Source organism: Lodderomyces elongisporus, chromosome 3 (genome assembly GCF_030384665.1).
Source record: "Lodderomyces elongisporus chromosome 3, complete sequence".
Taxonomy (NCBI): Eukaryota; Fungi; Ascomycota; class Pichiomycetes; order Serinales; family Debaryomycetaceae; genus Lodderomyces; species Lodderomyces elongisporus.
Genome location: NC_083675.1, coordinates 1,303,436 through 1,315,554, shown reverse-complemented (window position 1 = coordinate 1,315,554; position 12,119 = coordinate 1,303,436). Strand labels below are relative to the sequence as shown.

General features: G+C 34.4%; 2 protein-coding genes across 2 annotated transcripts; both read left to right on the top strand. All coding sequences in view use genetic code 12, as the record gives it.

Annotated features, from left to right (window-relative positions):
- Nucleotides 1-2,276: 2,276 nt before the first annotated feature.
- Nucleotides 2,277-3,119, top strand: YCP4 (flavodoxin-like fold protein; the record flags this gene model as incomplete). The annotated part of the gene is made up of 1 exon (XM_001525334.2): nt 2,277-3,119. One exon carries the CDS (start codon nt 2,277-2,279, stop codon nt 3,117-3,119), a length of 843 nt encoding a protein of 280 aa, XP_001525384.2.
- Nucleotides 3,120-6,539: 3,420 nt separating this feature from the next.
- On the top strand, nt 6,540-8,174 carry PVL30_002809 (uncharacterized protein; the record flags this gene model as incomplete). Its single annotated transcript, XM_001525333.2, has 1 exon — nt 6,540-8,174. One exon carries the CDS (start codon nt 6,540-6,542, stop codon nt 8,172-8,174), a length of 1,635 nt encoding a protein of 544 aa, XP_001525383.2.
- Nucleotides 8,175-12,119: the final 3,945 nt, after the last annotated feature.

Genomic DNA, 12,119 nt, shown 5'->3' with positions numbered 1-12,119 from the left:
GGACAACAACATCGGCGCAAGAGTACTTTTACATCATCCACAGCTCTCTTCTTTTCTTTTTCCTTTTCTTTTTCCTATTCAACAGGTACATCGTATTTCTTTGTGTTTGCAATGAACTTCTAAAATTTCCAGCAGTTTTAGTAAAAGTGCTTTGTTGAACCACAATTGTTGCTGTTCCATTAGTAATAGACGATGTTGCATCTTTAGTAATGCCTTTGTAAGTGAGAGAATTATTTCGAACAATAAGAAGTACCAGCTGATTACAAATCTATACTGCATTTTGTGTGGTATACTATTAGTAAATTCTACATACTTTGTACTACCCCCTGCAAAACTTGATATTTTTTTTTTATTTTCCTTCAACTTTACAAAATATACTTTAATTTGAACACTATTGCCGGTATTCGAGACTTGGTCAATATCGGTTCTTGACAATTGAAATAGATGTGGAGCACTTTTTCTCTTTCACTTTCTTTTTACACCAAAGATTAGGTTTGTTCTTATTTCCAATAAATTTTGTATGCTTTTTACCAGCCGACCAAAACAGGAGATAAAAGAAGAAGAATTGTTCATCAAAAATTTTGACATTTTTTTATTTTTTATTTTTTATTTTTTTTTTTTTATTTTTATTTTTTCTTTCCATTGGCTGGAGAACACAAAACCACAACCACAGATATTCTTATTTTGCGTTATTCATCTCTCGATTGAAACACAGCATGTCTGTATTACTTCAAGCTATTCTTTACTCCATGTAATCTGTAGCATAGCTATGCAAGCTAAAAGCTATAGACTATTTATAAAAAAAGTATATGTTACTTAAACAAATTAAAGCTACTGCTGATGCTACTGCTGCTGCTTCACTGATTTCAGAAAATATGGAAGTTCAGGATTGAACCCAAGAAATTTTTGTTCTTTTTTTTCCTTCTTTGAAGATAATTGCAATTACATAGCAATTAGATGAGAAATCTATTCCCATAGTTTCCCAAGTTGCATTTAATCATGTCACCAAGCAAATTTCCTTCCCATCCGTTCCTTCCCTTTTTTTTTCTCGTTTTCTTCTTTTCGTAAGGTCTGTCTTTTGAAAAGTGTCCCGTAAATTCGTTTCCTTTGACACTTTTTGCAACTTGGTGCTTATTTGTGGCTCCAGACAAACACTTATTTTTTTTCTAATCTTTTGCAATGGGTCAACGAAGAAGAGTATTTGACCATGAGTTGATCACTTTTTCAATTATATATGTCTTATAATACTATACCTTAGTCAAGCTGACAAATCATTTCTAAATCTAGCTTACTCAATGCCTCCCCTCCTTCCATTTGAAAAACCAAAAAAAAAAAAAAGAAAAGAGAAAACTTAAGTCCTAAATTGATAATTATAGACTATATTAGACAGTATCTTTTTTTTTTGCAAGAGGGTCATAACTTGGTTTGTTACTAACCACCTCATAAGAAAGAAAAAATAGTTAAAATGACGAAAGAAGACTAAAGAAGAATATATTAGTAAACGTGTAAACTCGGCGATAGGTGTTTCTTATCCCCTAGATGCTAGCTCCCAAAATCACAATAACTGAGCCACACTCACACACACACAGACACACACAGACTCTCGATTTCTCTCTCTTCCTCTCTCTTTCTCTACATTAGTAAAAACAGGTTGTGTTTTACATGTTGTCTGATAAATTGTATGTGTATATGTGTGCTAACGAATTGATTTCAATTGATACACATTGCAAATTGTAATCCATTACTAAAACTAAAACTCTTTGACTTTTGTGTCCATTAATCTTAATTTGTCCTTTTTGGCAATTGCGCGTGCCAGCCTTGGGACTTAAAATTCTGGTGAATGTTTTGCATTGTGTCCATTCGTCTCTCTCTCTCTCTCTCTCTCTCTCTTTCTCTCTTTGTTTAATTTCTATATTTTGTCACTTTTTTCTTTTCTTTAGTAAAAAAGCTCATAAGAATGTCATAACCATCACCAGATACATTAATAATCACCATTTCATGGCGATAACAGCCAATTGATTAAAATAATTTTTTTTTAAAAAAGAAAAAAAGAAAAAAACAACAAAACCTTTTCTCATATCCTAGACTTGTCATATAAACCACATTCTCCTCCTATTTTCACCTCTTTCTTTGTTTTTCCTTCCCCTTTTTTCTATATTATTTTTTTCTCTTTTTGGGCTTTGGTTACACATTTTCTTCAATACTTTTATCAAAGTCCTGTTTTATTTTTCTTCTCATCTATACATATATACAATAGTTTTTATTAAAGCCACACTATGACTTTCAAGATTGCCATTATACAATATTCAACTTATGGGCACGTCACAACATTAGCCAGGGCAGTGCAAGAAGGTGTCGAGAAGGCAGGATACAAAGCAGACTTGTTCCAATTCCCCGAAACATTACCCCAAGATGTCCTCGACAAATTGCATGCACCTCCAAAACCAAAGGACATTCCAGTGGCCACGTTGGAAACATTGACTTCATATGACGCATTCCTTTTTGGTATCCCTACAAGGTTTGGTACTGGTCCAGCCCAAGTATTTGAATTCTGGGGCGCCACAGGTGGATTATGGGCCGAAGGAAAATTGTATGGTAAACCAGCAGGTGTATTTGTCTCTACCGGTACTCAAGGTGGTGGACAAGAAACTACAGTGAGAAACACATTGAGTTTCCTCGTACATCACGGTTTGATCTATGTTCCATTCGGCTACGCCGCATTCCAACAACAAGCTGACTTGACAGAGATCCACGGTGCATCACCATACGGTGCTGGTACCTTTGCTGCTGGTGACGGTTCAAGACAACCATCAAAATTGGAATTGGAAGTAGCACAGATTCAAGGTGAAACATTTGCAAAAACAGCAGCCAAATTGCTTGGAGCAACAAGCTCAGGCAACAAGTCATCTGGCAATGCTTCTGAAAGTGCTGGAGCAAATACTACTGGTAACAACAACAACAACAACAAAACCGCAGCTGCTGCTAAATCCAACGCAACACCTGCAACAAAGTCTGAAAAACCAACAACCGCCGCAACATCACAAGCAAGAGCTAAGCAAACTTCTTCATCACCAGAATCCACCGACAAAAGTTTCTGCTCAAAATGTACCATTATGTAAAACGTCTATTTTACCTTTCTATTCACATGTCTGTTTAGTAAGTAATTGTTTACTCAAACTGAACATTTGATTAATTAACTAACTAACTAACTAACTAATTTTTTTTAAAGTAATATACACTATAGAAATTGAAAAATCCAAAGAGTTGCAAAAGATCTTGAATGAATTTCTTTTTATTTTTCAACTACAACAATAAAAACTAATATAAAGGAAATAAAAAAAAAAAAAGAAACAATACTCGTAAATACAGCCGTGTGTGGGACTGGGATTCCCCACTTTTAAATCACAAGTTCCGCTTTCCGTCCTAACAGTGAAAAATAAAAAAAAATTGCATTCCTACCTCCGCAAATCATGGTAACAAAAAAGGTAAAAAAAAAAAAAACTAAAAGTACAAAGTAGGCGATCAACAGTCCCACCAGCATTAAACAAATAAAGGTTAGTAAAGCTCTAACTAGATAAGTGTAGATGAAAAATACCACATACAAAAAGAGTAAAAATGTGAAAAAGAGAAAACATCAAATTCAATCTTTCTCAAACCTAATTCAACTCACCCCCACAGGAATCAACAAGAAAATGTAGTTTTTCATGCTTGATAGAAATATTCTTTCGACAGAACGGCCTCACCAAACAAAACACCGCCTTGACCCTCGGTATAAGGTCACCAATTTTCACCTTTTTTTCCTCTCTTTTTCTTTCAATTTACTCCTTTTCCATCACTTCCCGCACAAGTTCTCCTTCATCATTTCAAAGCGTCCCTTAATTGCGAAAAAAAAAACAAGGCAAAAAAAAATCCCCCCGTTATTTGTTCGATTCAATCACTGACAAATCAATAGAGTATTTGAAACAAAAAAATGTGTATAAAAAAAATCCATTCCGTATTCACATCAAGTGCATACCCACATCCCCAACAATAACCGTGTCATTAGCGAAGGATGTATTGCAGAGTATTGGAACTATCCCTAAGATTGATGAATAGACCGCTGACATGAATTGAGAAATTGAAAGTTTTGTAACCACCTGTGCAACAAAAAACCCTTGAAATGCAACCGGATATTGGTAAGCATCGAAGCAAAAAAGCAGGATTTACCTAGTAGTTAATCGATCGGAACAAGTTTTCTGAACATGTTTGGAAACATTAAACAACATCCGGTTCTTCGAATTTACCAAAATGAAAATTAAAAAAATAAAAATAAAAATAAAAAGAAAAGAAAAGAAAAGTAAAGAATCAAAACTGGTAGATTCGCTGAATTTCACCAAATATAGAATGAATGACAGAAGAAAAACAAAAACAAAAACAACCTTTTATAGTCATTTCTCTCCCTCGCATTGTTGCGCTCTCGATTTAGCCTCACAAACGTCCCATCATCTCAAACATGTTTGATTTCTAGAATTTTTGAAACAAGTTTCTATGTTCATAGGCGATTCACTTTGAAAAGTGGTTTCTTTTTTTTTAAAAAAAAAAAGACTCCCAATTAAGAAACAAAACTGAATATCAATAAACAAAAAACAAAGAAAATTGGCCACGGGAGTTTTGTATCCAGGTCCACGTGATTTCTTGAGATATATGGCGAAAGAATAAATACAATATCAATTTGTATGATTGACCATTTAGAATTCCAATTGGCAGAAAGATGAAATAAAGAACAAGGCTTGATTCCAAAAACTTGTAGGTAGTTTTAATTGCACATTTTTGTTGAGATTTGGATACAAGTGAACGAAAGGATAACTAAAGGAATAAAAGTAATAAAAACCTCACAAAAGTAGGATCTTCACCGCGGTCGGATAATTAATTGAATGTAAAAGTGCCATGAGCTTGAACGTCTACTGGGACAATGATCAATTATTGAATAATAATAATGGGTAATTTTCCCATTTTTTGTAAGCCGCCAGTAACACTACAGACAACAATCACTCAAGGAAATTTACTTTTTGAGAAAAAAAAAAGTGTGAACTTCCAATCCGACAAAACAACAGCAAAGATTTATTTTTATTCCCTTTCCTTTGACCAAATGTGACCAGCACTCATGCTGCAAATCAAAAACACAAACAAGCCATGAAATCAGAGCTTCGTTTGGTCAAAATAAAAAATCACACTAATCTTTACGTATTTTTTTCTCTCTCCAGAAACACAAGATGTGGAACCATGGAATTTTTGCATTAAAGCGGTGTAAGGATGCACTTGAAACTCGGTGTAACAGATAATGTTTCTCAATGATGGAAAATAACAATTGCGGGCAAATTTAAAACCAAGGGCATACGATACAGGATCGAATGTCAAGTTGAATTTCTTTTCAGTTTTTTCCATTCTTTGTTTTTTTTTGAACACACACATCTATATTTGTTGATTCACTTTTGAACGTGGCTGTTGTTTGTATATTGTTATCCAGTACATGGTTCATTATATTTTGGACATATGATGAAATCGAAATAAAAAAAAACTTTGGCTCTTATCATAATTGATCTATTACCTAAATGTCTCCCTTGCAAAGAAAGGAAAGGAATGATAAGTGATTGAAAAGAAAAAGAGAGGGGAACGCGTAAAGCATTGGATCATTGGTTAGTACTATCAACAAAACACCCTGAAAAAATACAAGAATCCATCAATAATTAATCAACTGTTTTCTTGGTGAAGTCACTATGGAACGATGATGTTGTGGTTGAGCATATCATAACCAAATTAAAGAGAAATCTAGTTTTGATAACGATTGAATGAATGAATGTTTCCTGTAGAAGAAAAAAGGGGAAGGAGGAAAGAAACAGAAAGGAATAAAAAGAATAGAAGAAAGAAATCCAGAGAGAGAGGGAGAGAATTGCAGTCTTGAAATTTATAAAGTTGTTTACATCCTTCGTTGCGAGACTCATTTCTGCCATACGCGTAATTCTGTAATGCACATGCGCATGCGCAAAAAAAGTTTCGTCTTTGTCTTTTTTTCTCTTCATAAAATTAATCCTCCACATATATTAGTCCATAAGTAGGATTTTATAACACAACTGAATGGAAAGAAGATACTAAACAAAAAGCTCGATCATTTGTCAAAGAGGCTCAACGGTTAATGAGCTGCTAAGGACATTTTCTTCCATCGTTGAGTAAATTAAAGTCATATTCGTAATTGCAACCAAATACATATGGTAGCGAGTTCATTCCTGGATTTTGTCTTTACTGATAGCTCAGAAAACGAGATTTTACAACCAAAATTTTTTATAAAACTTGGAATCAGCTGGAAAAAGATTTGTATACAAGAGACAGTTTAACTCTCTTAAAATACCAATATATTGGTTCTCCAGTAGTTGGATTAATATCTTTATAAGGTACAAGAATATTGTCAATATAAAACTACTGTTACAATCTTGTCTTTATCTACAATAACAGCACCGAGAATCGAAGTAGCAGCAGCAGCAGCAGCAGCTAAACCACGCGTCATGGGTTTGCCAGCAACAAAACGTCCCAATTCTGAACCATTATCCTTCACAAGACCATCCGTTTCTGATACTATATTGCAGCAAAACCGTCCTAATACTTCAAATGAAGTGACGCATATTTCAGATAGTGAAGAAGATATAGCGTTAAAGTATAGTTTAAATCCAAACGATACACGTCTATTATTATCTGCACCAGATACTAGACCATATTCGGTTCAAGGATCTGCTTCTGTGCCAACTTCAGTACCGAGTCTAGTACCAGCATCAGCGCCTGCTGAGATACCAACTTACCAAACCAATAGAACCAATTCAACAGTTATGCAGGAGGTCATTGCAGGCAATGATGGCATGGAGGTTGGTGATGCCTTACAATTGGTACATAGGGCACATGCTACAGAATCAATGAGTTCTACATTGAGTAATGACAATTTCCACCATACGGATTTTGCAGTTGGAGGTGAGGAAGAAGATGCTATTGGATTTTGCGATGGTGATTGTTTTGAGACCAGTTCCCAAAATAATGCTAAATTGAGACAACTCGAGAATTTAGAAGTTATAAATTTCAGTAATCGTGGTGCAATGAATAATTTTTTGGGAAATGAGAATGACCTTGTGATAACAACCAGGTTAAATGGTGTAGAGGATCAAGGTGAAAAACTTTATTACAACGAGGCAGTAATTGCTGAGGATGGTCTTCGACTGTGTCGAGAAAACATGTCGATGCCTGGTAAATGTGAATTAGCGGACACCATGCAAGTGCGTATAGCGAGTTCTGAGAGTGATTACAAGTCTGAACTCGAGGAAAATATAGAGGGCTCCACTGAGTCTACCAAGGAGTTAAACAAGCTCGATATACTTGAGGATATAGCAAATTCGAGAATGCCTGACCCATATTATAAAGAAGAGTCGCCAGTCAATTGCAAAGAAGGTGAGATTAAAGGATGTTCAACACCGATAGATGAGGTAGAGCAATCAACAACTCGGTTACCAAAAGTAGAGACTGGTCTTATACCTAAACATAAAACTTCAGCAACTGGTAATAAAGGTGAAGAGCAGATGGTTAATTATCCAGCTGATAGAAAACATGAGCTGAGTTTGGGTGCTTTAAGGATCAAGTCATGCGAAGTTGTTGAAGACCAACCTACACAAAAAGATGATATCAGGGTAAGTCGTAATGGAAGCGAGTGCAGATCTCAATCTCCTGCTACAAGTGTTGCTACAAGCGTTGCTACGTATGAACCCCAATATGATGAATATCCGCCTTCTGTGCTGCTGATTTCAACTGCATATGAGGAAGAAGCACCGGCAGATGGGTCTGACCACAAGTCAACAGCAAAGTCGAGATTGGCTAGAGAAATACATGACAAACCCTCTAGCATGACGAATAAAGGTGTTTCAGATAAAGTAGCTCTTACAAATTCTACTAAAACTTCTTTACCTGTCAAATTCAACGATAAGGAAAACTTGCAAGTACGGAGAAAGATCATTTCCAGAAAACGTCTAGCCCCAAAACCGTTATCTGCACTCTGTAGTCAAAACTTGAGACCGAGGGTTGGGTTGTCGAAAAAAGTTAGGATTGAGAGTTTGCATGAGAATATCAAAAGGCAAAAGAAGGCTGGTCCTTCTTCTTCCTAAAGTTTCTTATGCATTTAGTCTGCATGATAATAAAACAAGTACGGGTGTGTCACATTGTATAGAGCTTGAAGTAAAAAAAAATAGAGTATATTTTAGTTACTAGAACCTCGAATTCTTTTTTTTGGTACAAGTATGTGCGCTACCAGATACATCATCAGGAGACACCAAAAAAGAAGTGAAAAAAAGAAAAGAGGAATTTTTTTTTTTCCTTCTCCCTTTCTCTTCTTCCTCTTCTTTTTCTTCTTCTTCTTCTTCTTTAGCTAATAAAGTCGGGACAACTTGCATTGAGCGGTCATGCAGGCACTTTTTTTATTTGAAGTTGCCCTAGTGTGGACGTACTCTCTAGCCCGGCAGATTAGAAGCACATTTGTGTGTTTTTGAAATGCTAATGTTCAGTTGTGATTTAAAATTTTTCTGTGAAATCTTGACTCTACGAGCTTTCAAACAATTTTTAAAATAGATAATGAGGATATGGACTAATAGAACTAAGAAGAAGAGGCGAAGAAGGGGAGAAGCGGAGGAGAAGTAGAGGGGACAAGTCTACTGCTAATTTGTAATGTGTGTTGAGGGGGGCGCAGTGATGGTAACCTCGGAGATAATTAAATCGTCTGTCACCATGTTTTCAAGTTTGAGGGGATTGAAAAGATGGATAGATTGAATTGGAGGTTTCGAGATGCTGTCTTGTAGTCTTGTTGGCTTTCTTTCTTGCTGACATTCTTGTTGAGATAGCGTTCTTTATGACGTAATCCAAGTCTTTTACTACCAATGTTTACCTTTCTTAGAATAATTTTTTATTTTATTTTATGTTACTTCATGTTAATTTATGTTAACTTTTCTTGTTTAAAAGCTGGTGATCAAAGGAAGAAAGTGTATGTGGGGGGAGGTTATGGGTTCTATACTGGTGTGCTGGTTTGTAATGAACTGAATGTTAAACTCCATGTTTTCTTTTTTGCTGGTGCTCATATTTAAAAATAAACAATTATATGTATAAAAAAAAAATTAGGAACAAAGGAAAGGTAAACAACATCAACAGCACCACTAAAGTATCTCGTAAACGTTTCATGTTTGCATTCTATTTCTCCACAAGATGTGCCATATTCACCGTGAGTTTGTCTTGCACAGAGTCACACACATTTCTCTCGTCTACGTAGCTTGTTACAAGTATTATAATGGTAGGACAAGGTTAACTCTGTAACCACTCTTTCTTCTTGTTTCTTCTTGTTTCTTTATTTCCCTGACCTTCTTTCGAGCTTAGAATTTTCTTCACTAACCAAGAGCACAGAATGAGAAATAATAATCCAATAGATGTTTATGTGTGTATACATCACACTTGAAGAAGCAAATATAAGATTTGACGACAACAACAAAAATACATGGGGGAAGAGATCCAAACAAAAAAAATGATAGAAGAAGGATCTCACCTCTAAGAACTGAAAAAAAAAAAAGAAAAAAAAAAAGAATGATGAACTAGAGGACAAGCTGAAGCAGTAATGTTTGCATCTGTTTGGCCATTCTCTTTTTCATCATTGTTTTCCTTAATATATTACTGATTAAACTGTTGTTGTTGTGTTTTTTTAAAAGATACTACTTCTTTTTCTTTTCTTGAACATTTTGGTTTGATTGTTTGCTTCTCTTAGTTTTCAAAACACATATTTTGAACCATTTTCTTCTCCAACCAATTAGTGCTAAAGAAAAGTCAGGGGGGAAGTAGGTAGTTAAACACAATCGTATAAAGCAAAAAAAAAAATTAGAAAAGAATAGGAAGACAAGTCAAACCAAATCAAATGAACAAAGCAAAGCAAAGCAAAAGAAGAAAAGACATCAAAAAAAAAAATAAAGAAAAACAAATTCTAACCACCAAAATTGTTTTTTTTTTTAAAAAAAAAAACAAAAAAAAATAAAAGCAACAGAATAGATATTAGAAACATATATGGTTAGAGTTTTTTTGCAACTCAGTTCCAATCTATTTACCCAAACAAAAAGTGACTGCAACGGGTTTTGACTTGACGCAAGTCTTTTTGCACCTCTTGTTGTAGTCTTTCAACTCGTCAAACTTTGTAAATGAACAGTTTCGTGGAGTTGCTGTAGACGAGGCAGAAGAGTTTCTCCTCGTCTCGGAGCTATCTTTCTTCTTTCCAAATAAACCCATTCTTGTATAATGGTGTTATAATGGTGTTACACAACTGTTATAGTACTTAATAGTATTGTTAGCAGTAACTGTATGGTAAAGTAAACTTTCTCCTTCTGTGAAATGAAATATCGCTAGTGCCCCCCTTTCTAAATGAAAATCAATAGAAAACTAAGATAAAAAGGGACAAAGTCAAATAGGAAAATGTTAAACGAATCAAGGCGAGCAGATGTTTTTCCTATTTCCTTTTTTGCTCTTTGTTAATGAATAAATAATGTATGGGAGAATGAAAAATATAATTTTAAAATACCGGTGATAGTAATTTGCTTGTGTGTGTTTGTAAGTGTGTTTTTTTTTTTGTTAGCTTATATAATGAGTCGAGTTACCAAGTCAAAAGTATCAAACTTTGCTAATAACTCATGATGTATATGTATCCTTCTTAAAAACCAAAAAAAAATAATTAACAACAGAAAACAAAAAAACAACAACAAAGTAATAGCAAAAACTCAAACTAAAAAGTAAAGCTTAAAACGTAATAATGCAATGTGAAAATATAGATTCAAAAAAAAACAGTTTGGAAAGAACAGAAATTATACTCAATCTTTGATTCGATTTGAAAAACTGTAATGTCAAGTTCTTTTTTGTTTGTTTGTTTTAAAAAAGTAGTAGTAAATGACGACTAGGGTGAAATTAATTGATACTGAGAAAGAGTGTGTGAGCTTTCAAAAGATAGAAAGGAATAGACCTTATATCTTTTTAAATATAATGTAAGGTCTCAAGTTGATAAAGTTGATGGCAAGTTAAAAAAAAAGGTTGAGATACTCTTGGTTCTGCTTCCTCTTGGTTCTGCTTCAGTTCTTCGTCTTTTGGAAAGATATCCCACAAACGGTTAAAACCAACTATACTAGTTGAGCTGTGATCAACCAATATATATGTATATGTATACAGTTGCTGCTATACTGAAAGGCAAAAGCAAATGGAATATATGTGTAGATATATATATATATTCAATATAAATGACTGTAGTATTCTCTTAAAAGAAATTTTGGGTTGACAGGTGGGAAATTTTTCTTGAGCTGAAATTAAGGGGAATTTATATTTGCATCTTTCAATTTTCTTTTTTTTCTTCTGTCTCTCCTCCTCCTCCTCCTCTCTTCATATTCTTCTTCTAGCATCCATTTTGTTTCTCACTCCATTGCTTTAGGTCATTACGTACCAGGATAATTCTCTCTCTCTCTCTCTCTCTCTCCATGTTTGCAAACCAAATTTAAATAATAATAAAAAAAAAACATTATATTTATTTTTATTCTTTATTCTGTGTCTCGAGGGACAAAGAGCAGAGCAGAGAAGAGAAGAGAAGAGCATGTACGAGAAAAAACGCTACCAGTAAATCTCTGTCTCGAGGGAAGTGCCTCTTATTGCAGAACCAAAAAGAAATAAAAAAAAATAAAAAAATTTTTTCTTTTGGGGGTTGTTTATTGTTGTAAAGAAGAGAGTAGTATTATAGTGAGTGCATAAGTTATGTGTATGTCTATGTGTGTATTTTGTTCCTGTTATTGTAAAGCGCACGACCTCAGCTATACACATAAAACTACACGCACAATATTGTAGCAACAACAACAGCAACAGCAGACAGCAACAGCAGACAGAAAAAAAAAAAAAAAAAAAAAAAAGGAAAACCCCATATATACACCCATACTGCAAAACATACTACCCTCACAACCACCCCAACTCACTGGGTCGTGCAATTAGTACACAATTACTTTCTCGAGCAAGACGAAAAAAAAAGGTGATATAGGTATAAATGGTAGCAGTTA